Consider the following 20,999-nt stretch of genomic DNA (forward strand, 5'->3'; position numbering starts at 1 on the left):
AAATTCCATTCGCTCGTGGCCTTCATTCAGAGCCTCCGTCTGTTGGGAAGAGCAGGTGAGGGTATGGGGGTGGAGGCCAGCTGTTTACCTTGATGACAACCAGGTGACATGAGCGATGCTGTTCTCGGGGGTGGGGGGAGGAGGAGGAACGCTGCCTGCCGTCACCTTCTTCCCTCTCCTGAAAGCTTCAGCGGCAGCCGTGACCTCCTCAAAGACGGCTGGCTTTCTCCAGTGAATTTCAGCAACCTGGGTTATAAATTGAGGTTTGAGGGCTGTGGGCAGCTTAGGGGTGGAGGAGATTCTCAACACGAGGGGGGTCTGAAGGTAAATATGTCCAATTTTGACTTAACAGCAAGCTGAGCATTTGCTGTGTGGATTATCTGTGACCTACTTGAAACGCTGATCCACTTTGCTCGCCTCTGCCCCGGGCCCCTTCTCCCTCAACAGGGGAGATGTGCTGGGAAATGTAAACTCATTTTCGTAGGAGCTGAAGGGAAAATAAGCTGGAAAGCAGATACACAGCGAAGACACCCCCATAATATGCTCCTGAGTCGCATGGAAATGATCTTGTAGCGTCAGGTCTTCGGGCGACTCAGGCCACTGCTGCCCTATACTTAGGAAGTTTTGTCAGTAATTGATTGTTTCCTTTTAGCATGGGCTATGTTATTTCCTTTATGGCTTGAGCTACAACAGCCACATTTATCATGTAACCTCTCAACGCTCTCTTCCCCCTCCTTCCCCTGCCCTCGCCCCTCCTCCGCCCTCCCTCGCAGGTGCACCATAGACGACCGGGTCACCCGGGTGGCCTGGCTGAACCGCAGCACCATCCTCTACGCCGGGAACGACAAGTGGTCCATAGACCCTCGTGTGATCATCCTGGTCAACACGCCCACCCAGTACAGCATCATGATCCAGAACGTGGACGTGTACGACGAGGGCCCGTACACCTGCTCCGTGCAGACGGACAACCACCCCAAGACCTCCCGGGTCCACCTCATCGTGCAAGGTGGGCCGGCCGGCTGGGGGCTTGGCGTGCCCGTCAGCGAGGCGGTGGGAGGGGGGCCTCATCTCAGCTGCGCTCCGGGTCGTGTCGGGAGGCACAAAAAGCCATTTCCTCTGCAGAGGCCGGAGACTGAGTGTGTGTCCTGGGTTCCTCCCATCTGCTGAGGTCTTGACTGAGCCCTGAGTATCTTTGCGAAGTTTCTCGGTTTTGTGTCCAGTCGTTCTGTTCTCATTGGTAGGTTGTCTGGCTTGTCGAGCTGTGGGGCAAGAGATGCGCTGTGTTACACTGGGCGCACATGGACATTTGGTGACCGCTGCCCTCTGGGGCTGGGGCAGGGTGTGCCAGGGGACAGACACAGTGCTGCTCTCCGTGCTTTTATTTTCCCGAGGCTTTGTCAGGGTAAAAGCTTCATGATGCCGACGTGAAGTCTTGCGACTGTGCTTGCAGAGTTGGCGGCTCTGCACGTTCCGGAAGGGGTCTCTCTGCATTTGGCGCTCTCTCTTTCAACCCCAGTGGAGCTGAGGTCAAGAGGGACATTGGTCAAAAAGTTATCTCCAGGTCTAAGTTGGAAAAACATATATGTAATTACAAAGGTGGGTGGGACGGAGAATTCCTAACATCCTCTTCCATCCTCTCTTAAAAAATCTGAATTAGTATAACCCACGCATCGTATTTCAGATTTTTTTCATTTGATTTTTACTTTATAGGAAAAAAATGTGGTTGAAGAAGTGTCAGAGTCTCAGATATCAACTGTCAGATGTTAAGAATTAAAATCATGCAGAGAGCATTTGTGAGAACTGGGGAACCACCTTAGAACAAGGCAGCAATGCAGGAAACTCACGTTAAACTTCCCCCTGCCAACACCCCCATCGCCACGCGAAGCAGCTGCTAGCAGGTGCTGATCCCTGGTGGTGGCGAGGCGCTAAGCGGACCGGCTCCCGCCCCTCGAGGGCACAGCCTTCCTCCGCCAGAGGGGAGGCTGGGTGGACCTTCCTCAGTGTCTCCTGTGCTGGTGTCTCGGGCTGAGGCCCTGCGTGTCACGTAGCAACAGTAAGTCCCTTTATCAGATCCCATCTGCAGTACATCCCACAGGTTTTTTTTTTTTTTCTGTTTCTGAATGTGCCTGGCATCCTTGCCTGGCTACTGTGGATTCCGTCTTCCTTGCCTTTCTTAACATATATATATAACTGTGCTCCTCCCAGGCGGTTTCATGGGGAGTTTGAGCAGGGGTTGGATGCGCCCATGCTTGGTGATACCCGCAAAGCAAGGTGCCCATTCTTTTCTGGCAGCGGGAGCAGCTCTGTGCTGGCACAGCGCCGGGGCTGCGGCTCTGCGGCCTTTGTGATTCCCGCGCTGGGCCGCAGGTCTGTCTGCGGCAGCCTCTGCTCCCCGCCAGGTCCCTGGTCCTGCCATGTGGCTCGAGGCTTTGCCTCCGTTCAGCCTCCAAGCCCTTTCCTCAGCCACAGGCTTTCAGACATGCGCACCTGCCTGCTCCACGGGGGTGTCTGTGCTCTGCCCCTTCTGTTCCCCACACATGTCCCGCTGGGGTGTGGCCTGGTGCTGATCACTGCCTCAGAGCTGAGACAGCCTGTTGTCTGGGGATGAGGACAGCTGGCAGGTGGGGTGCTTCCCCTCAGAGGCTGGTGGGGGTGCTGATCTGAGACGAGCGGGTTTGTGCTCAGAGAACAGGCCGTCTGCACCCTCGCCGACTGCCGGCCACCCGGTCTCGGCTCCGGTGGGGCTGAGATTCTCCGCATTGGAAGTGACGCCGCGGCGGCACCTCCGTGGCCTTGACAGCCAAGTTATCGTCAATTTCAGGGAATTCAGCTCTGAAATAAAAAAGAACTGTCAGGCACGGTACAGACACAGACTCAGACAGAAGGAGGCCATCACTTTTCAGGAAATAAGACAGCTTGTGGGAGCTCGTCAAGACCGATACAGGCCGCGAACGGCTGGCAGCCCGGCGCTTCGGGGACAGTGTTGCACGTGAGGAGCCTGGGGCAGTTCCACAGGCTGGAGGAGGAAGCCGGTCAGGTCTCCCATGGGCCTCAAGGCTCTGGGTCAGAAAGTCTGGGCAAGGGCAAGACCCAGAGGGACGGAGCCTCAGTCCCCGGGTCGCGTCCTCAAGGCTTCTCTCTTCAGGCCGAGTGGCTTCTTCGCCCTGGCCATCGAGGCGGCCTGCAGAGCCCAGTGAGGAGGCCGGGAGGGCGGCGGCGGGAGGCAAGAAGCCTCTCTAGGAGGACTTAGCGGACTGGGCTTCACGCTTCCCGAGGGCTCCAGGGGAGGGGCCCGGGGAGCTGCCTGCCCTCTGGGTGACCAGCAGGCCGCCTCGCTCTCTCATGGAGACCAGTTGGCTTCCCAGTGGGTGGCAGCAGGGAGCCCCGCGCCCCCCTTCTTCCCGGGAGCGACTGGCTAGTGTCCGGTCTACAGATTAACTCTTCAGACTCGGTGTTGGTTCAGGTCAGAGAAAGATAATGAAAGTTCCCTAATCCTCTTGAAGATTTATCTGACCGAGTAGAAGGCTCTTGGAATACAATAAGGCGTGTATAAAACTGAGGCCTAATCTTGCCTTTAATTTCAACCTGCTGATGGGTATTGATTTTGCAATGAGAAAAACTGAAAAATTTCCGAGCTGCAGCTTGTCTGCTTATATAAATTTTAAAAAGATGTTTATTTATCTTCTGTCCATTTGAGAATGTTGGACTCTTTATCACCCCTACCAGGCAAGTGCCGTTAGCAGGTGGGGGTCCCCTGGGCTCTGGGCTGCAGATGGGGGTCCCCTGGGCCCTGGGCTGCAGGTGGGGGTCCCCTGGGCCCTGAGTTGCAGGTGGGGGCCCCCTGGGCCCTGGGCTGCAGGTGGGGGTCCCCTGGGCCCTGGGTTGCAGGTGGGGATCCCCTGGGCCCTGGGTTGCAGGTGGGGGTCCCCTGGGCCCTGGGTTGCAGGTGGGGATCCCCTGGGCCGTGGGTTGCAGGTGGGGATCCTGGGCCCTGGGCTGCAGGAGGGGGTCCCCTGGGCCCTGGGTTGCAGGTGGGGGTCCCCTGGGCCCTGGGTTGCAGGTGGGGATCCCCTGGGCCGTGGGCTACAGGTGGGGGTCCCCTGGGCCCTGGGTTGCAGGTGGGGATCCCCTGGGCCGTGGGCTGCAGGTGGGGGCCCCCTGGGCCCTGGGCTTTGCTGCTGCTTTCTCCAGCCGTGGGAGTAACGTAGAGACGCTCTGTCCCTAACCTCAAGGCCTGCCCTCCCCTGTTCTAGGGTGGCCTTGCCACATACCTGATGGGATTAATTTCCAAGCCCTTCTCTTTGAGAGAAGAAGCTGCACTCGTTACAATAGGGTCACTGGTCCCCGAGGCCCCTCTTGGCCCCTGAGGGCTCACGTGGAGGAGCCGCGCGATGGCGTGTGATTGTGTGGCTGAGACCGGACACCGAGGCGTTAAGGAAATCCAGAGGCAGGGTCTCAGGTTAGCCAGGGAAGGCCATCTGGCAGCCCTGTGTGGGTCAGGGACACATGGAGAGATGCTGGAGGCTCCGAGAAGGGCCGGAGGTCCCACCGATCGCTCAGAAGGTGTGAGCAGAGCGGGCTGAGGGTCTGCCTGTAGGCGTGGAGAAGTTCCTTCAAGAGATTTTGTCCAAGGGGAGTTGAGAGGACTGATCCCCATGCCTGGGGGAGGGAGAATGAAAAGGCCTCCCCTTTCTAAGTTTGGAGAAGTGTTGGATGGACTCTTGAGTGACTGTGGAGTCAGGGCCCCCAGCCCCTAGGACAGGAAAGCGTTAGGCTGGTGAGGTCGAGGGATAAAGAAAACACAGACATTGCGCAGACGTTCCAGAGCTAAGAAACAGGTGTAAACTCAAGACGGGAAGGGGTGTTTGAGATTCATCGTGAGTTTACTAGCGTGGGTGTCGGTAAGTTTCGTGAGGTTAACTCTTCCTGGAGAGCAGCAGGAACCCCAGCCCAGAGCGCACTGTCTGACGCACCCCAGGCACTCAGCAAACCTTTGTAAGATGAGCGAAGGCTGGGCTGATCCAGCCGACGAGGTGGCACAGGCGGCAGTGGCCATCGAGTCCCTTTAAGCAGATGGGACGGGGGGCGGGGAGTCAGACCACCCAGGTGGCTTGGCGAGGACTGAAACTGGGATGGAGCTCTTCCACGGAACAAGCTGAGAGACTTGTTATAACAGGGTTGATATGCGTGCCACGGCTTTATTTAATACTTTACAGCCCTGGTTGCGATCTTTGTCTCCTGTGACCCTCACAACACGCCCTGGGAGGTCTCGGGGCCCTGACTGTTATCTTCATTTTGCAAATTAGGTAACTGCAGCTCTGGGAGGTTGAGAGACCAGCCAGGGGGCCCTGTGAGCACGGAGCAGAGCTGGCCTAGAAGCCCAGCCACGTGACTCCGAGACCAGTGTCTCCCAGCTTAGCACCCCACCCCTCCACTGCCGACCTCGTCTCAAGTCAGTTCTCTAATCGAGACCCATGGGGACTTTCCAGTCATCCTTTCTTTTCCCCTCTTTTTCCTGCTACTGAAATTGCATTGCATCAGCAGAAATTGAGGACAAAGCTCAAGAAAGGAAATCCGCAGTGGGGAGCAGGGGTTGGGGTGCCAACCCTACAGTAGGTGGCGCAGAGCGGTCTGAAGCAGAGGCAGAGAGGAAGATAATTAATCTACCAGCAGCTCACCCCCCAGGGATGCGCATCCTAAATGTTCCCTCTTTACCCTACGCAAGACCTGAAAACGCTGGCCCCTTGGAGAATCCGGAATCTAGTTGTCATTCTGATTGTCAGGACCCGTCACCATTCCAGAAGGGTGTGGGTGCCCTCCCGCTGCAGGAGTTGGTGTCACTGTCTGGGAAGAGAGGCAGGAAGGCCTGGCGCATCCTTGCCCCTTGGATGCTGGAGTTCTCTGTCTGCTCTCTGGGGTAGCTCAAAACTCTGTTTACTACCAGACACTTCCTCTCATGGAACAGATTCTTGTTCAGGCCAACTTTAGACAAAGGGCTAGAAATTTTAGACACCTGAGACTTCCCAGCAAGTCTCTGTGATTTCTGTGTCTGCAAAAGACGCTGGGGCTTCGAGCCTGGAGTCGGTTCGGGCCCAGAGTCTGGTTTAGCAGGAGAAGTCTGACTCTCCCGCGGGCCCGGCCCCAGGCCTGTGAGGGTCAGCCAAGCCCTGCACGGGCTCAGTGAGTGTGAAGACCCCGGCCGAGCCCCGCAGCAGCCCGCCAAGTTCCGCCCAAGTCGCATCTTGCAAGTAAGGAGACTAAGGCTCGGAAAGAGCGAGAACTCACCCATGGATGATGGAGCCACCGAATGCTTTCATTGCCTTCGCTGGGCTTGTCTCTAGGGAAAAGCCGTCAGCATGCACACAGCTAAAGCCTCTGCAAGCCTCGTCTCGTGATCATTCTTCAGAGGTGCCCCGGGGGAGGCAGAGCAGAAAGTCCCCGCGTTGCAGGAAAAGAACCCAGGCTTCAGGGAGTGGACGAGGTTTGTCCCTGTTCCACGGGCTGGCGGGTGGCCAAGCCTCCACCACCTGACGCCAGGAGATTCTATTCTGGATCAGTGTTGTGTTCATAGATTGCTAACTCGTAGCTAAGTAAAGGGACAGGTAAACGCTACCCTGTGTGGAAAAGATACGCACGTTCTGAGGTGCTCCCGAGAGGAGGTGGCCCTCAGGAGAGCGCGGCGGGCCGGGGCGGGCCGGGCGCCGGGGGAGCTTTCCAGCAGGCGCGGGGGGGGGGGCGCGCCTGGCCAAGGCCACGCTTCTGCCGAGGGCCTGCCTATTTCAACACTTCCTTTGTTACTGACCTCTTTTTCCTGCTATTCCCCCTCTCCTCCCAAATATTACACAGTCATTTAAATTAACATGCATAATTGTGGGCTTAAAGGAAAGCGGGCAGTCAACCTGAAATACATTTAATTTATTCGGCCTCTATTTTAAATTATAATTTTAAATTATAATCACAATTGCTCTTCCCAGGGCAGGGCAGGGCGGGGAAGTGGAGAAAAACAACGCTGAGCGACAAAAAACTCACTCCCCGGCCTGAGCTTTGCCCCGCGCACCCAGGCCTGGGGCTCGGGGGCGTTCCGCCCCTTCTCACCCTGGGGAGAAGCATACGGCTGAATTAGTCGCTTTCCCTCAGGTCCACACACGCACACCTCAGTCTTAGTCCTGTGTGTGCGCGCGTGCGCGCGTCTGAAAAAAATGGTCGATAAGCTGCAAATTCTATGCATGGATGCAAACCAAGTGCACAGGCCGGAGACCGCACAGCAGCACATGAGAAGCCCTTCTCCGGGCTTCCGTCCCTGGGTCTGAAGGGGAAGGGGTGCTGGGCTGTGAGGAGGTCCCCTCTGTTTGTGACACTTCACGGTTTGTGAGTGTCGTCTCCCTGGAGGGTTTTGTAGAGCCAGGCGTCTCGGAGCCCGTCCCCCACCCACGGGGCCATCAGAAGGTTTTCTCTCCTTCTCGTCCTGATTCAGACTTTCCCTGGAGCCTTTGCTACTGGCGGGCCTTTTTGGTGACACCACTGTTTCCTGGTGACTCGCCCGCAGGCGTGTGGTTCCCCTTTTTGTTTGAGGACAGAGAAGAAGACATCTTCTCCGTCCCTGCTCCGCTCGGACGTGTGTGCCCTCCGCACCCCGCAGCAAAGGGTGTACGTGTACCATGGCCCTCGCGTCCCGGGTCAGGGCACCAGGAAGCGACTGCGGCCGAGAAGGGGTCAGGAGTGACGTCGCTGCCCTGGGAGTGCCCTCCATGCCCAGCAAAGGAAGGCACGCCGAGGGTCATCCTTCACGAGAAGGGCGTCCCCACGCAGGCCCCCCCCCCCCAGCCTGGCCTCAGGGTTGGAACGAGGACCCTCCCTGTCTGCCCCCACCTCAGACCGTGTCACTCAGACGTCGTCTGAACTTGACACACGGCGAGGCCGGGACGGGAGCGCTGCGCATCGAACCCCTGGGTCGCCCTGTCTGCCGTGACGTCGTGTGTGGTGGCCAACGGCACGGGATGAACCGCACTTTGTGGGAAGAACATTTCTCCTTTTATCAAGTCTCCACTCCCACTGTCCTGAGGAGAAATAGGGGCTTTGTTCTGCTCAGCGTAGAGGCTAAGATCATCACACACACACACACACGGGGTTTCACGGGCTCCGTAACTACTTCTCCCGTGGCCCCTGGAATTCCCCCCCACTCTTCCCCCCACTCTCCATCAGACACGTAGGCCAGCCTCCCTCCTCAGGGGCGGGAGGCTACGTCCTCACTGCCTCCTGTAACGCTTACAATCTTTTAATCATCAGAATAGGAAGGGTGAGGCTTTTCCAAGTTGAATGAGACCAAAGCAGAATGTGACGCTGGGTGAACACATCGTCGGGGCCGAGGATGGTTTGACCCCAGATGCCAAGAGGGCACCGATTCTGTGCGAGGGGCCCGGCTTGGATCGGGTCCGTCAAAGTGAGCGGAGTGTGTGAGACGACAGCAGACCCTTCCACGTGGACCAAGGCGGTGCTGCCCGTCCCGGCGCCTGGCGTGGGATGCACACGGGAGCCAGAAAGAGAAGCGGCGGGGTCTCGAGCCCTCCTTTGCCTCATTTGCAGTAGAGCTAAGTCAACAGAGCAGTCACAAAGTCCATTCTCCGAATCATCGCCGATGTGGAGGCGCGGGAGCAAATGAAACGCCTGTTACGTGCTGTTCAGTTTGCACGAGGATCTCGGCTTTTGTCCCGACGGTCTAGTCTGTCAGTGGCTCAAGTAAATACAGAGCGATCCTCCCTCTCGCTGAGAGCGGGGGGCAACCACCCTTTAGAAGGGGGGTGAAGTATCAAATGTTCACGAATTCTCCTAATAGTTTAGCGTTCGCCCTGACCCCCACGGACTCAGGGTCCCACATACGATCTCAAACTCCCCCACCCCCAGGACTGGTCCGCCCCGGCTGAGCGTCAGGCTGCTCTGTGAGGTTAGAGGGGCGGCATTTCCCACACGCAGCCTGCGTCCGTGCATTTGAAGGGTGTGACCTGCACCCCCAAACCCGGTTTTGAGTCTTTCATTAACAAATGTTAACCTGAGACGCAGGGTCCTGGTGACAGCTCCTACCACTTGTACTTCTCCTGACTTGGGCTTCCCACGAAGGCGTCAAAAAGCCTTTGAGTATTCTCCCAGGAGTAATTGTCCTCACTCATGACCCTCCTCTGTAGGCCGAGAAGTCGAAGAGCAACAGAAGGAAAATCATCACAAGGAAAGCGGCAAAGATTTGCCTTTGAATGATTACAAACCATGGCTGACCGTGCGTGGGCACCTAGCATGGCCGCCACTTCACGGACACAATCCAACTGTATTTCCCAGTTAACCCAAGAAGGTGGAACGTGTTCTCCTAGTTTTCTGAGTGAGGAAACTGAGGCTCAGAGCGGCTGAGAACCTCACTGTAGGCCGTGACCTGAGCCTCCAGGATCTGCAGTCTGCACTCCGCCTTGTCTGCAGTGAGAGCCTGCATGGAGCCTCTCCATGGAACTTCCCCCTGATGCCACCTTTTTTTCCCGTTTTTTGGAAGTATAGTTGCTGTGCAACATTATACTTTACAGGTGTACAACCTAGTGATTCACAGTTTTTACGGTTGCACTCCATTTGCAGTTGCAGAAATACTGGCCTGTGCCCCCGTGTGGCGCAATGACCCTTGTAGCTAATTTTATACCCAGCAGTTTGAGCCTCAGCCGTCTACCGCTCCATCTCCCTCCTCCCTCCCACTAGTCTGTTCTCTGTGAGTCTTCCTCCCACTGGTTCTCTGTGAGTATGCTTCGTTTTTGCTACGTTCACCAGTTTGTTGCATTTTTTAGATTCCATGTAGAAGTGATGCCGTATGGTGTTTGTCTTCCTCTGACTTACTTCACTTCTCATGATGCCCTCCAAGTCCTTTCATGTTGCTGCAAATGGCAACATGGCTGCCTTTTTTATGGCTGAGTAGTATGCCATTGCATATACACACCACATCTTCTTTATCCAGTCATCGGCTGGTGGGTGCTCAGGTGGCTTCAACATCTTGTCGATTGTAAATAATGCTGCTGTGAACATTGGGGTGCCTGTGTCTTTTCAAATAAGTGTGTTTTTGTATTTTTCATATACATACCCAAGAGTGGAACTGCTGGGTCGGTCTGATATCTCACAGTCAGGCTCCGTCCTCAAGCCTTTTTCTCTCCTCCTACTCTATGTGTCTTAGTGATTGTGACGTCCTCCTGGGAGTTGACCTAAGGTCTGCATCACTGACTCTGAAACCCACATTCCCACTTCTGATTTTCTTCCCCTAGCTCTAGTGTCTAGGTTTCTGAGTCTTTCCTGAACTCTTCAAAGTGGGAAGCCCATAGGTGTCTTCACGCGCCTCACATTGAGCTTACCTTCTTCACGCCAAGACCTGTTCCTCCTCTTTTGGGTCACACTTGTGTTCGTGAACGCAGCATCCTTGTATAAAACCTTGGCTCAAGCACTGACTTTCTTTCTCTTTTGCGTCTCTATCACAGCAGGTGCCACGTGCAGTAAAGTCATCCTCTTCCTTTTTGTTCCCCGACCACAGCCATCAAAGCGCAGCATCTGACTCTCCGGTGACTCTTCCCTGTCACGTCCTAATTGCTGCCCAACCCCCAGTCTCTGCTCCTTGCAATTCGCTGTAACACTGTTATCTCCACATTCTGGGTGCGTACATCTGATGGTGTCACTTCTCTCTGCTATGATTTTAGCAACTCCCTGTGGACAACACGATAAAGCCAAAACCTCTTAGACCACTTTCCCAAGTGCTGAACAATTCAGGTCAGACCTCCTTTTTCACTCGCACTTTTTATTCTTCCGTATTTATACCTTACACACAAATTAGCCAAACTTTTTCCTGTAAAACCTCAGCCACCAGCGCCCTGCATTCTTCTCTGCTTCTCAAACAGACTCTTTGTCTCGAACGTCCTTTCCTCTGGGCGTCCAGATTCTGCCGATCCTTCAGAGCAGGGCCGTCCTGGGGCCTTTCAGTGATGGGGAAGTAAGTGCCCTGTGTCTGTGAGTCCAGCGGGGTAGCCATTAGCCACGGGGCTGCTGAGAACGTGAGATGTGGCCAGTGGGTTTTCACTGTTATTTGGTTTTAAGTAATTTAATTAAAAATAGCCACACATGCTAGTGGCTATCATATTGAACAGCGGACTTTTACAGTTGCTTAAATCCCCAGAGCCAACGACTTTCTTTGGAATTCCAGACTCTCAGCTGCACCTCCTCATGCTCTCTGTGACTTTCCCTTTTGAACTTCAGCTGTTAGTGGACCTAACGTTTTGCCTCCCTTAGGTGTTTCCTTGACGGCGAGCGTCAGCGTCGGCTCTGTAAGTTTTCATCCGGGCACAGCTTAGGGGCTGTGAGCTGAAGTGCCACTACCGTGTAGGCAGCTCTTTAACAAGCTTATATGAAGTGTTACTGATCCATAAAAACAGTGGCAAATGTCCTGGTTTAGCGGTTACTGGAGACCACACCACAAAACGCTGCCACCCACCTTGGGGTCGCTACCTTCTCCCCGAGCTTCGGACAGAGTGCCGTACAAGTGGTCCCCAAGCCATTTCCGCTGAATAAAGAAGTTCTTAGCAAAACCTTTAAAGCATTCCATAATTTTGAGCTTCCAGGGAAAGATGTGACCCAGCCACACCTCTTTAGTGACACTGGAAATCACCCCACACCGGACGCCCCAGAGGAGGCCCTGGCAGCGGGCTGGAAGGGCACACACGCGGCCTGCTGCGACCCGTGGGGTGGGCGGGATGACCTGCTGGGATTAGCCAGCAGACACGAGTGACCGGTTAGCAACTGTGTTTAGGTCAATTAATTTATATTTGTGTTTTGCAAACTGAAAGTTGCCCTGTTAAATTATTGATTCTTTGTCCCGTGTTCAATTTGTTTTTAATTGCACCATTGCTGGGCCAAGCCCTGCATCCTGGCAAGCGGGCCGTAAATCTGCCCCCATCTCAACAGTCAACAAGAAACGTGTCTCTCCATGGCGTTATCAGCATGCCCCGTGGCTGGTTCATCACCACACTCACGGTGTGTCGGCACTGGGTGGCTCGCGGCCAGGAGGATCCCTTCTCCCAAGGGCTGGTTTGCCGTGGTGGGACTGATGTTCTCGGCCTGCGTGTGTCTGGGGGAAGGGGCCTGGGGAACGAGCTGCCTGCTCCGCTCTTTGTCATAAACAGCTTTAGGAGAAGGTGCCGTTGGAAGAGATTTGTACCCTCTCTTTCAATGCTTTCCCGTTCTTCTCACTTCTTTTCCTTTTTTAATCTTCTTAACTCCTTCTTAATTTCTGTTCAGACAGAGTTTTCTTCCCTTCTCAAAAACAACACCTGCCTGGGTGATTGAAAATCCCCGAGTAAGTGAGCCGTGAGTCCTCCGGGAGCTGGAGTTTTATTATTGGTTTATTGCTGGATTGGAAGCAGAGAGGAGTCCCCTGTGCTTGGTGTGTGCGTGGTGATTAACAGAGACGCAGAGATGCTGGGCTCAGAATGTCACCCTAATTGGGGTCAGCCCTGAGCAAGAACAGGCGCCGTCTTGTAAGAGAGAGAATCATTAATTAGGGGGTTGCTATTGGCTCTTTTGGTTACTAGAATTTTTCAGGGGGAAGCACAGATTTTAAATGAACGTATGGGTTGGCAGAAGAGATCTTCTGTGTCCCAGATATGCCACACGAGCCCCCTACGTGCAGCTACGAGTGCTTTGTAAAACCCCACAGTGGCCTGAGATCGAATGACCGTCCACCTGTTTGCCATTTTCAAGGCACAGGTTGCTCCAGGACATGAAATTTGGCTTCGCTCAGATACAGAGTTAATGGTCAGTTTTGGCTCAGAGTATAGATCTGACGCCCGGTGCGCTATTCTCAATACCCACACGTGACTTCCCCGCACAAAGCTTTCCAGAGCAGATCTGAGCTTGTTGAGAAGGCGGGCTTTGCGCGACACCTGTCATTTCTCTTGGTAGAAGTTTAAGTGGCCCAGGGAAGTGGAGGGCTGGGGGCTGGGGGCTCGGGCCAGGACAATTTAGGAGGGAAGGTGGCAAGAGAAAGATGAAGAGCTGAGGATGCCCGCAGAGGGCCACTGAGGTGCAGATGGAGGATGCGATGAGAGGCAGAGAAAGGTGCAGAGGGGTCAGGAGAGAGAGAAAGAGGAGACGGAGGAGCCCAGCCCAGGGCTCCCTGGAGTGAGGACGCCTCCCCTGAGGGAGGAGGGGAGCCTTCTCCAGGGCAGGCCCCCTGCACGGCAGTGCCCAGGACGCCCGGGGTGTCTCCCCCCGGGGCCGGTCTCCACTGCCCGCTGCTGTTTTCCTTCAGCGGGGCCTCCACAAGACGTGGGAGGAAACTGATGCAGCTGCTGGGAGACCCGCGGGCTCAGGCAAGGCTCCTGACCCCACCGTGTCCCGCCTCCCGCCTCCCTCTGCACCACCGGTGAGGAGGGACCACGTCTCTGGCAACTGATGGCTGGGCTTGCGTTCTCCACGTGCTGTAATATCAAAGCTGATCCAACAGGAAAGGCAGTGGTACTGATAAGCAAAGCCTTAATTCAAACACGTACAGAAAAGAAACCAAACGCACTTACTGGGCTATTTCTAGGTAAGAGGCGTGAAAAGTTTTCCTCCTGGTTTGCCTGCTCGCTCTGTGACCTCAGGCGAGTCACTTCACTCGGGCTGTCTCAGCATCTTCATCTGTCAGTTTGGGGAAATCCAGCCTGCCCTGCCTCCCTCTCAGTGGTTGCTATAGGCTAAGCGAACAGCACTCTCTCTGTTACTTGGTCCTGTACGATGGGAGATACTAGAGCTATTTGTCATTTTAGGCTGCTAGGTTAACTGCAGACGTTAACCTGCCCTCTGAGTTTGCATGACAGGTGTTGTGCCAGGCTGACGCATGAAGACTTGGAACTCTGAGCCCTCTACTCACTCTAGTGTAGTTTTATGATGTGAGAATGCAGCCACTCGCCCCACCTTGTTGTAGTAAATGCTGCTGGATTTTGTGGATGATGATGGAAGAACTGTGTCGCCGTCTGCGTATTCAGGAATGTGTGTGATGGCCCCTGTCCTGAAGTCTTAGGTCATTCTTGTCACTTTTAAATATTCTTCTCATCACTACTTTTGACATCATTGTCGTCATTTTAGAGTCTCACATCCAAGAGGTACTTCTGAAAGGTATTTACAACTATGCCTTTTGAGAGCGAGTTGAGAGGAAGTAGACAGCTTTGAATGAAGAGGGAAATAGCCACCAGGGCATCATCAGAGGCTTTGTTTTCTGTAAGAACCTCACATCCTCACAGAAACGTGCAAAAAAAAAAAAAAAAAAAAGAAACATGCAAACCTTGGAGCTCTTCCTAAGGCCCCATCTTTAAGGGGACGCCACTATATACGGAAAGGCGTAGCTTCACTTGTGCTGTGTATAAAACAGACAAACAGCAAGTTTCTTCTGCAGAGCACAGGGCACTGCAGTCAACATCTTGCGGTCACCTATGATGAGAAAGAATATGGAAACAAATGTGCGTATGTGTGCGTGTGACGGAAACACTGCTGCGCACCAGAAACCGACACGTTGTCACTGACTGTACTTCACTTAAAAATATATACACATATGAAGAAAAGAAAAAGAAAAACGTATGCTCCAGTATCACAAGGAAAAAAGGCCTGGCTGCAGCACAAGTGCCCGCCTTTGACGCCCCACAGATGGGAGCGTGAGGGAGGGGCCCCGAGCCCTGGCCGTGGTTAGTCCGAAGCACCAACGACGAAGAACAGAATCAGAGAAGGCAAAATAGCTGCTTGAGGAGCAAAGCCTCGCAGCCCTGGGTTCTGCGACAGCAGGGTGGAAAGTGAGGGGACAGGAAAACCAAAGTTCCTTAAAAAAAAAATGATCACCCATAGAGGCAAAATGTCCCCGCAGCAGGAGAGAAAGTGGAAAACACACCAAATCAATCACCTTAAAACACGAGGCTTAAAATTTCTCCTACTGGGGAGGGGAGAAGGGGCCAGCAGCTCGAAAGGCTTTTGTTCCACCGCGAGCCGCTGCCACGGCAGAGACAGGGAGATGCAGTTAAGGCCGGGCCATTAAAACGTCGCCCAACGAGAGCTCTGAGCAGGACCGGGGGCAGTCTGCGGGCGCTCGCTTGGGAAACTCACCTTGAAAAAGTGCCAGGCGGGGAAGAGCCTCTGAAGGGACAGCCCTGAAGTGAGGCCCCGACCCCCAGCAGCCCCCTAAGAGGCAGGAGAAAAGGGGGGTGACGGTTCCCCCAGCCCCAGCTTCCTTCCCACCGCAGGGACCTGTGCCCCTATTTGGGGAAAGATGTCCCTAAGTTGGAACGTTCATGGTCACGAGGGGGCTGACACTGCCAGTGCAGCATCACCTGGGCGTCGCTCTGGGTCCGAGGTCGCCCTTCCGGTCCTTCAGACCCGTCCAGGTCCCAGTCCACCTGCTGACGCTGAAGGGCAGGTGTGGAGCCCGGGCCGTGCGCCCACCCCTCCACTCAGGAGGAGGGACCAGGCCGCGCTGAGCGGCTTTGGTACTGCAGACCTTGACTTCCCATTAGAAGCTACAGAGACACCGTGTGCTTAAGAGAAATCTCTGGGTCCAGGGCTTTGCTGGGTGGTGGGGTGTGCCCGGCCGGTCACGGGAAGCACGGGGTGACGGTGACCACCCCCTGCTCCCTCCCCCTCAGAGCCACACTGGTGCCTCCCTGGTCGGGGGCTGCCTCCCTGTATAAACACGCAGAGATGCAGCATGAGCTCAGGCCCCCCAGGGTCACACCAACTGGGTGCTGTCACCGCTGGTCCCACATCTGATTTCCCCACCAAAATAGAAGCCCCATGAAGATGGGGACAAAGGTTTCACCTCCCTGGGGACACAAACGTTTACCTCCCATGTGCGGCACAGGACTAACGTAGATTAGCTGCTAAACGTGCTTATTAAACGTGTCTGGTGTGTAATGAACGACCAGGAAGTATTAAATGGCAAGACGAATGGAAGTGTTCGGTGGAGGGGAAGTGAAACAAACTGATCTCGGCGTGTGTGTGCAAAAATAAACCACAATCACACACTGCAGGTGCGGCTGCCCTGGGAGGCCGGTGCTAACCGCCAACTCTTCCTTCCTCAAGAGTCTGGGTCCAGCAGTGGGGAGGACAGGGTTTGTCTCTGCTCCTGCCTGGCCCGTCTCTAACCTGGTGCAGATGCGGGGCCCCCAGGTCCTTCTTCCGTCCCATGTCGGCCCCGCTGTCCCACCCCAGGCTCTCCTGTCCTCTTGCTGGAGTGGCTGCTAATTGCTGTGGCTTCCCAGGTGCCTCCACTGCTCAGCCTCCAAGCCTCTCTGTTCCCATCTGCTGCTGCAGGCATCCGGGGAGCGGTGGCCAGGCCACCGTGCCAGACTGCCCGGGCCCCTGGAAGCTTTCTAGCAGAAACAGCATCAGCGACAAAGTGCGCGTTGTGGCCGCAGCAAACGGGTTTTATCAGCTTCTCTAACGTCAGGAAGGGGGAAGTAATTGCTAGGTGCGATAGGGTTTGGAGCACGCTCCTATCTTCTCCAGGAACTGTTGCCTTGCGGTGATCTTCTGTCTCTGGCGGTGAACGTTCCCAGGGCTGAGCTGCTGTGAATCGAAGCAACCCCGGTGCTGGCTGAGCAGGGGCTGTCGCTGGGTCATTTCTCGCCTCCGTACACGAGGGCCATGCTGACATCTCCCTTCCCCACTTCACTGCTTCTGAAGTTGTCCCTTGTTCCCTCTCCGCTCCGCTGCGCCCTCCGTCCTGCCCTCCCGCGGGTGGGCCTGCTCACCTGCCTCTGGCAGCGGGGAAGGCCTGGGGGCTGGCGTGGCCGGTACATCTACACATATTTGCATCTCGTTGGCCTGCAAACGGGGTGGTTATGCGCAGTTGTGCTCTGAGCACTGACAGGATTCTGTTTGGATGCGGGAACTTTGGATTACACGGAAGGCAGCTAGGGAAGAGAGGGGTGCAGCTGGGCCCTTCCGCAGAGGTGTGGCTGTGGCGACTGGGGAGGACTGACAGGACCCGTGTCAGTGGGGTGGCTCTGCCTTGCCGTGTCCACGTCTCCCCGAGGGTCACTTGCCCATTAGATGAAGAGCTTGGACGCTGCTTGTCAGGTTTGGTGAGCGTGCCCTCCGGCCAGCTGCCTGGGCCGTCTCAGTCAGCTCTCTCCGTCCTCGGCATCTCTTTTTTTTTTTCCGTAAATTCAGCACGTTTCTGCTGCAGTAACTTTTCAGACCAGCAACTTGCTGTTTCATCACGGATTGAGAGCTGTCCTGGGGCGCTGGTCCGTTTTGTTTCTTCTGAGCAAGGCAGGGCCCTGAGGCGGGGCCACTGCCAGCATTTCCACTTGTAGAAAACCATCCCGTGGATTTAAGAACACTGTGGGGTGAGACAGAAATCTAGAAAACCACGTCGGGTTCCATCACTTACGCTGGCTGAGGCGCGGGTCGGCTTCCCTGGGTCTGCCTCTTGTTCTACAAAGTGAGGGGGCGAAGTAGACGGTCTCTGAAACTCACTCCTGCTCCGAAATTCTAGATTTTTATTTCTGGGATTATATGTAAATATATTTTTGTGTGTGTGTACATACTTCTTGTTCTTCCACAGATGGTTTTATACTGTCGTCTATCCGCCGGTTTACTTGTCTACGTACCGAGTGTTTCGCACCTGCGGTGTGAACCGCCTTCGGCGGCCACCGCTGAGGGTCATACCTGTCCCGGGCGCTGAGGACTGAACGAGGTGGCTGCCCCGTCAGCCATTGTTGGACGCTTTCCACGCTTCCTCCCACTACGTTCTGAGCCCTGGGGGGGGGGGGACGGCGCGTGCCAGCCCGAGCGCCTAAACGTGTGCTGGCGCTGAATAGCTCTCAGGTGCCTGCTGGATGGAATTAAATCAAACCCTCAAAGTTTGCCCTACTTTTACGATTTGAATGGGGAGCAGGGCGCTGACAAGGAAGAGAGAGTCACAGTCAAATTACGGAGTCTTCTTTTTTATTAATTAAAAGGATGCTTTGGGGAATGTTGTGGCAGGTGAATGGCTAAACTGCCAGTCTAGTCTTACACGAGAATTTCCAAGATCCTCTGGATACAGAGAATCACTTCTCCACTTCTTTAAAAGGTCAGGTAACCTACCTGGGCATTATTGAACACCAGTTATATTCATGAGCTGTTAGACACTCTGGGGAGGAGATGAAAAACCCCAGGAATGTTTCCTTCTTGAGGGGCAGAACCTAACCTCACAAAACAATTATAGACAACGTTTAAACTGAGGAAAACGTACTAGAGCTTGGCTGGCCAGCGTTTAACCAGTTGGCCAGCAGGCTGGGAGGCCTTTGGGGCCCCTCAAAGCCAACATGTCCAGAATGGAACCCACACCTCCCCTACCAGTGTCCCCTCTCTGAGGTTTGGCACCACCGTCCATCTGGCTCCACTCCGGATACCTCTCTCCTCAGTGTCTGCAGCCAACGGTACCTCCTCAGTCCACTCGCACGTCCTCGTGAAGTCCCACAGGAGGTGGGGAGGGTTAGCGGCCGACACCCACCTCCACACAGTTCTGGACGCGGGAGCCTGAGATCCGGCCGTGGAAGGCGCCTGGCCTGGAGTATTCGGTGCAGTTGGCTCTTCACCTCTGACCTTTCACACTGGCCTGAAGGCGACAGCTGAAAAGGCCTGACAGCGCTGGATGGTACCAGCTCAGACAGCCCCACATCGCTGCTGGGGGCCGGCTCGCCTGCTAAACCCACACCTGCGTCTGCTGTGTGCCCCCAAACAAGCTTCTGGGACTTGCCCAGCAGAGATGTGCGTATGTGCACATTAAAGGGCGTGAATAAGAAAGTCCACAGAAGCTTGTTCATAATCCCCCCAAACTGGAAACGGCTCAGGGTCTGCCAAGAGGGCAGACAAATAGACTGTGGGATAAATACAGTGAGAAGCCACACGGCCGCGGAGAGGTGGCTCAAGACGCTGCACGTGCCTGCCAAGTACGCAGGAACCGCACAGACGTTATAGGAGGTGAAGGAGCCCATGCGTGAAACAGCACGTGGTATAGAATTCCGTTTGTGTGAAATTCAAGACAATCCTTCAGAGCAGGATTAAGTGGGAAAGGGATGGAAACTTCTGGAAAGAGGCTGTGTTTTATATCTCGACCTGTTCACCTGCAAGTTGACATAACTGTGCATTTCAAATCTCTATTCTCTGTTGTGTCTAAGTTGTACCTTAAGCAGGCGCAGCCCAGACCTCTCCCCTCCTGAGATGCTATGAAGCAAATCTCGATTCTACACAAACGCGTCGGCACAGAGCAGCAGAAGCCGCAGCTTCGGGGTCTGTGCCCTAAACCCTTCGTTTAGGGGACTTGGAAGCCGGTTGTCCTCCAGTTTGTAGGAAAGGCTTTCAGTTACTGGAAAGGGGCGACCTGGTGCCTCCTTCCACCCTCCAGAGCCCTACCAGCTGCAATGAAAAGAATGAACATTTAGATCCAAACACAAGCCACCAAATGGATCATGGAGACGGTGAAGAGATACGTCCTTTTTGCTCCAAGGAAAATGATGAAGGTAAAAACAAAGTGACTCACAAAGAAAACGCAGAGTGATGATACGTCTTCAGCCCAACAGAAAAGGTCAAGGTTCTGGTCCCTGGAGCAGACAGAAGGACGTCAGGGAGGCTGGCAGAGGGCGGAGGGGAAGGCGTCCTCCACAGGGGCCTCGGGCCCGCAAAGACGAGGGGAAGGAGGGCCCCTCACGGGAGCCCCACGTGAACAGGGGGAGAGAAGCGTGGCACCCGTGACGAGGCCGCCAAGGAACGGAGAGAAGGACCTGAGATGAAACATAGAGGGGAGGCGCTGAAAGGAAGGGCTGACAGAGCAGAAGGAAAGGGACTGAGCGGCTGCTCTGAGGAGAAACAAGGCTGTGCGGGGACATGGCTGTTTTCGGGGCATCGGGTCAGGAGGCTGGGCCACCCCTGCTCAGCCACGACCAGGACGGCCCTGCAAGGTCCAGCCCAGGACCTCCATGGGGAGGACCAAGGGCTTCCTAGAACCTGTGGCCCTGGGATGAGCCCTGTGTGCTGGTCAGAGTGCGCTCTCCTTTCTCGCTCTCTCCCTCCCTCCCTCTCGCCCTCCCTCCTCCCTCACTCTCTCTCTCTCCTCTGTCCCTCCCTCTCTCACCCTCCCTCCCCTCCCCCTCCCTCCCTCTCTCTCCCCTCCCTCCCCTCCCTCTCTGTCCCCCTCCCCCTCCCTCCCTCTCTCTGTCCTCCCTCTCTCCCCTCCTCCCTCCCCCTCCCTCTCTCCCCTCCCCCTCTGTCCCCCTCCCCTTCCCTCCCTCTCTCTTTCCCTCCCTCCCTCTCTCTCCCCTCCCCTCCCCCTCCCTCCCCCATCTTCCTCCCTCCCTCTCCCTCTCTCCCCCTCCGTCCCCCTCCCCCTCCCTCCCTCTCTCTGTCTCTCTCTGTGGTACTGAGCTGCGCTTTGGGGTCTGCGCTGCCCTTGTCTTCTGTGGAGGCTGAAAGCGTGAATCTGATTTCACTCGTGTTGGGGCAGCATCTCCGTACCGCCGAGCGAGGAACAGACCCAGAAACCTGGGCTTGAAGTCTTGCCCCCGCAAGGGGCCCAGGCAGCCCTCTTTCCCTCTGAGCCCAGCCTGCCCGGCCGTGAGCTGGGGGCCGTGCTCCCTCCACAGCCCTTCGGAGGGATGAGTCTAGAAGGAGGACCTCCCGTCCCTCCCGAGGCACTGCAGACACTTCGGGAGGTCACAGCATCAGTCCCGCCACTGGGGGACGTGAGATGGAGACCTCGCTCGTAAAGTCAAAGCGGAACAGCAGGCGCGTCGTGAGGAGATGTCCTGGGCGGAGCGTGTGCTCCACGGGGAGGATGCTGGCACCCGCGTCCAAGCTCCGCCCGAGCCAGTGCGGGAGGCGCGGGTGGCGGCACAGAGCTGCTCGGGACGAGCCAGGCCGGGACTCCCCGGCTCCGCCGGCCCCCGCGGCCGCGCCTGCCCGGTGTGGCTGCAAACTGAAGCAAC

General features: G+C 55.7%; 1 protein-coding gene across 5 annotated transcripts in view; it reads left to right on the top strand.

Moving 5' to 3' along the window:
• The window catches only part of OPCML (opioid binding protein/cell adhesion molecule like), an 872,021-nt gene that overhangs the window by 663,171 nt on the left and 187,851 nt on the right, over positions 1–20,999 (top strand). For all 5 annotated transcript variants that reach the window (XR_004316937.1, XR_004316938.1, XM_032472534.1 and 2 more), the window contains exon 3: positions 774–1,006. Coding sequence is in view for 3 of the 5 variants with exons in the window: in XM_032472534.1 (XP_032328425.1) it covers positions 774–1,006 (233 nt within the window). In the remaining 2 variants the exon portion in view is untranslated. The remainder of the gene's footprint in view (positions 1–773; positions 1,007–20,999) is intronic.

The sequence above is a fragment of the Camelus ferus genome, chromosome 33 (assembly GCF_009834535.1).
Source record: "Camelus ferus isolate YT-003-E chromosome 33, BCGSAC_Cfer_1.0, whole genome shotgun sequence".
Lineage (NCBI taxonomy): Eukaryota > Metazoa > Chordata > Mammalia > Artiodactyla > Camelidae > Camelus > Camelus ferus.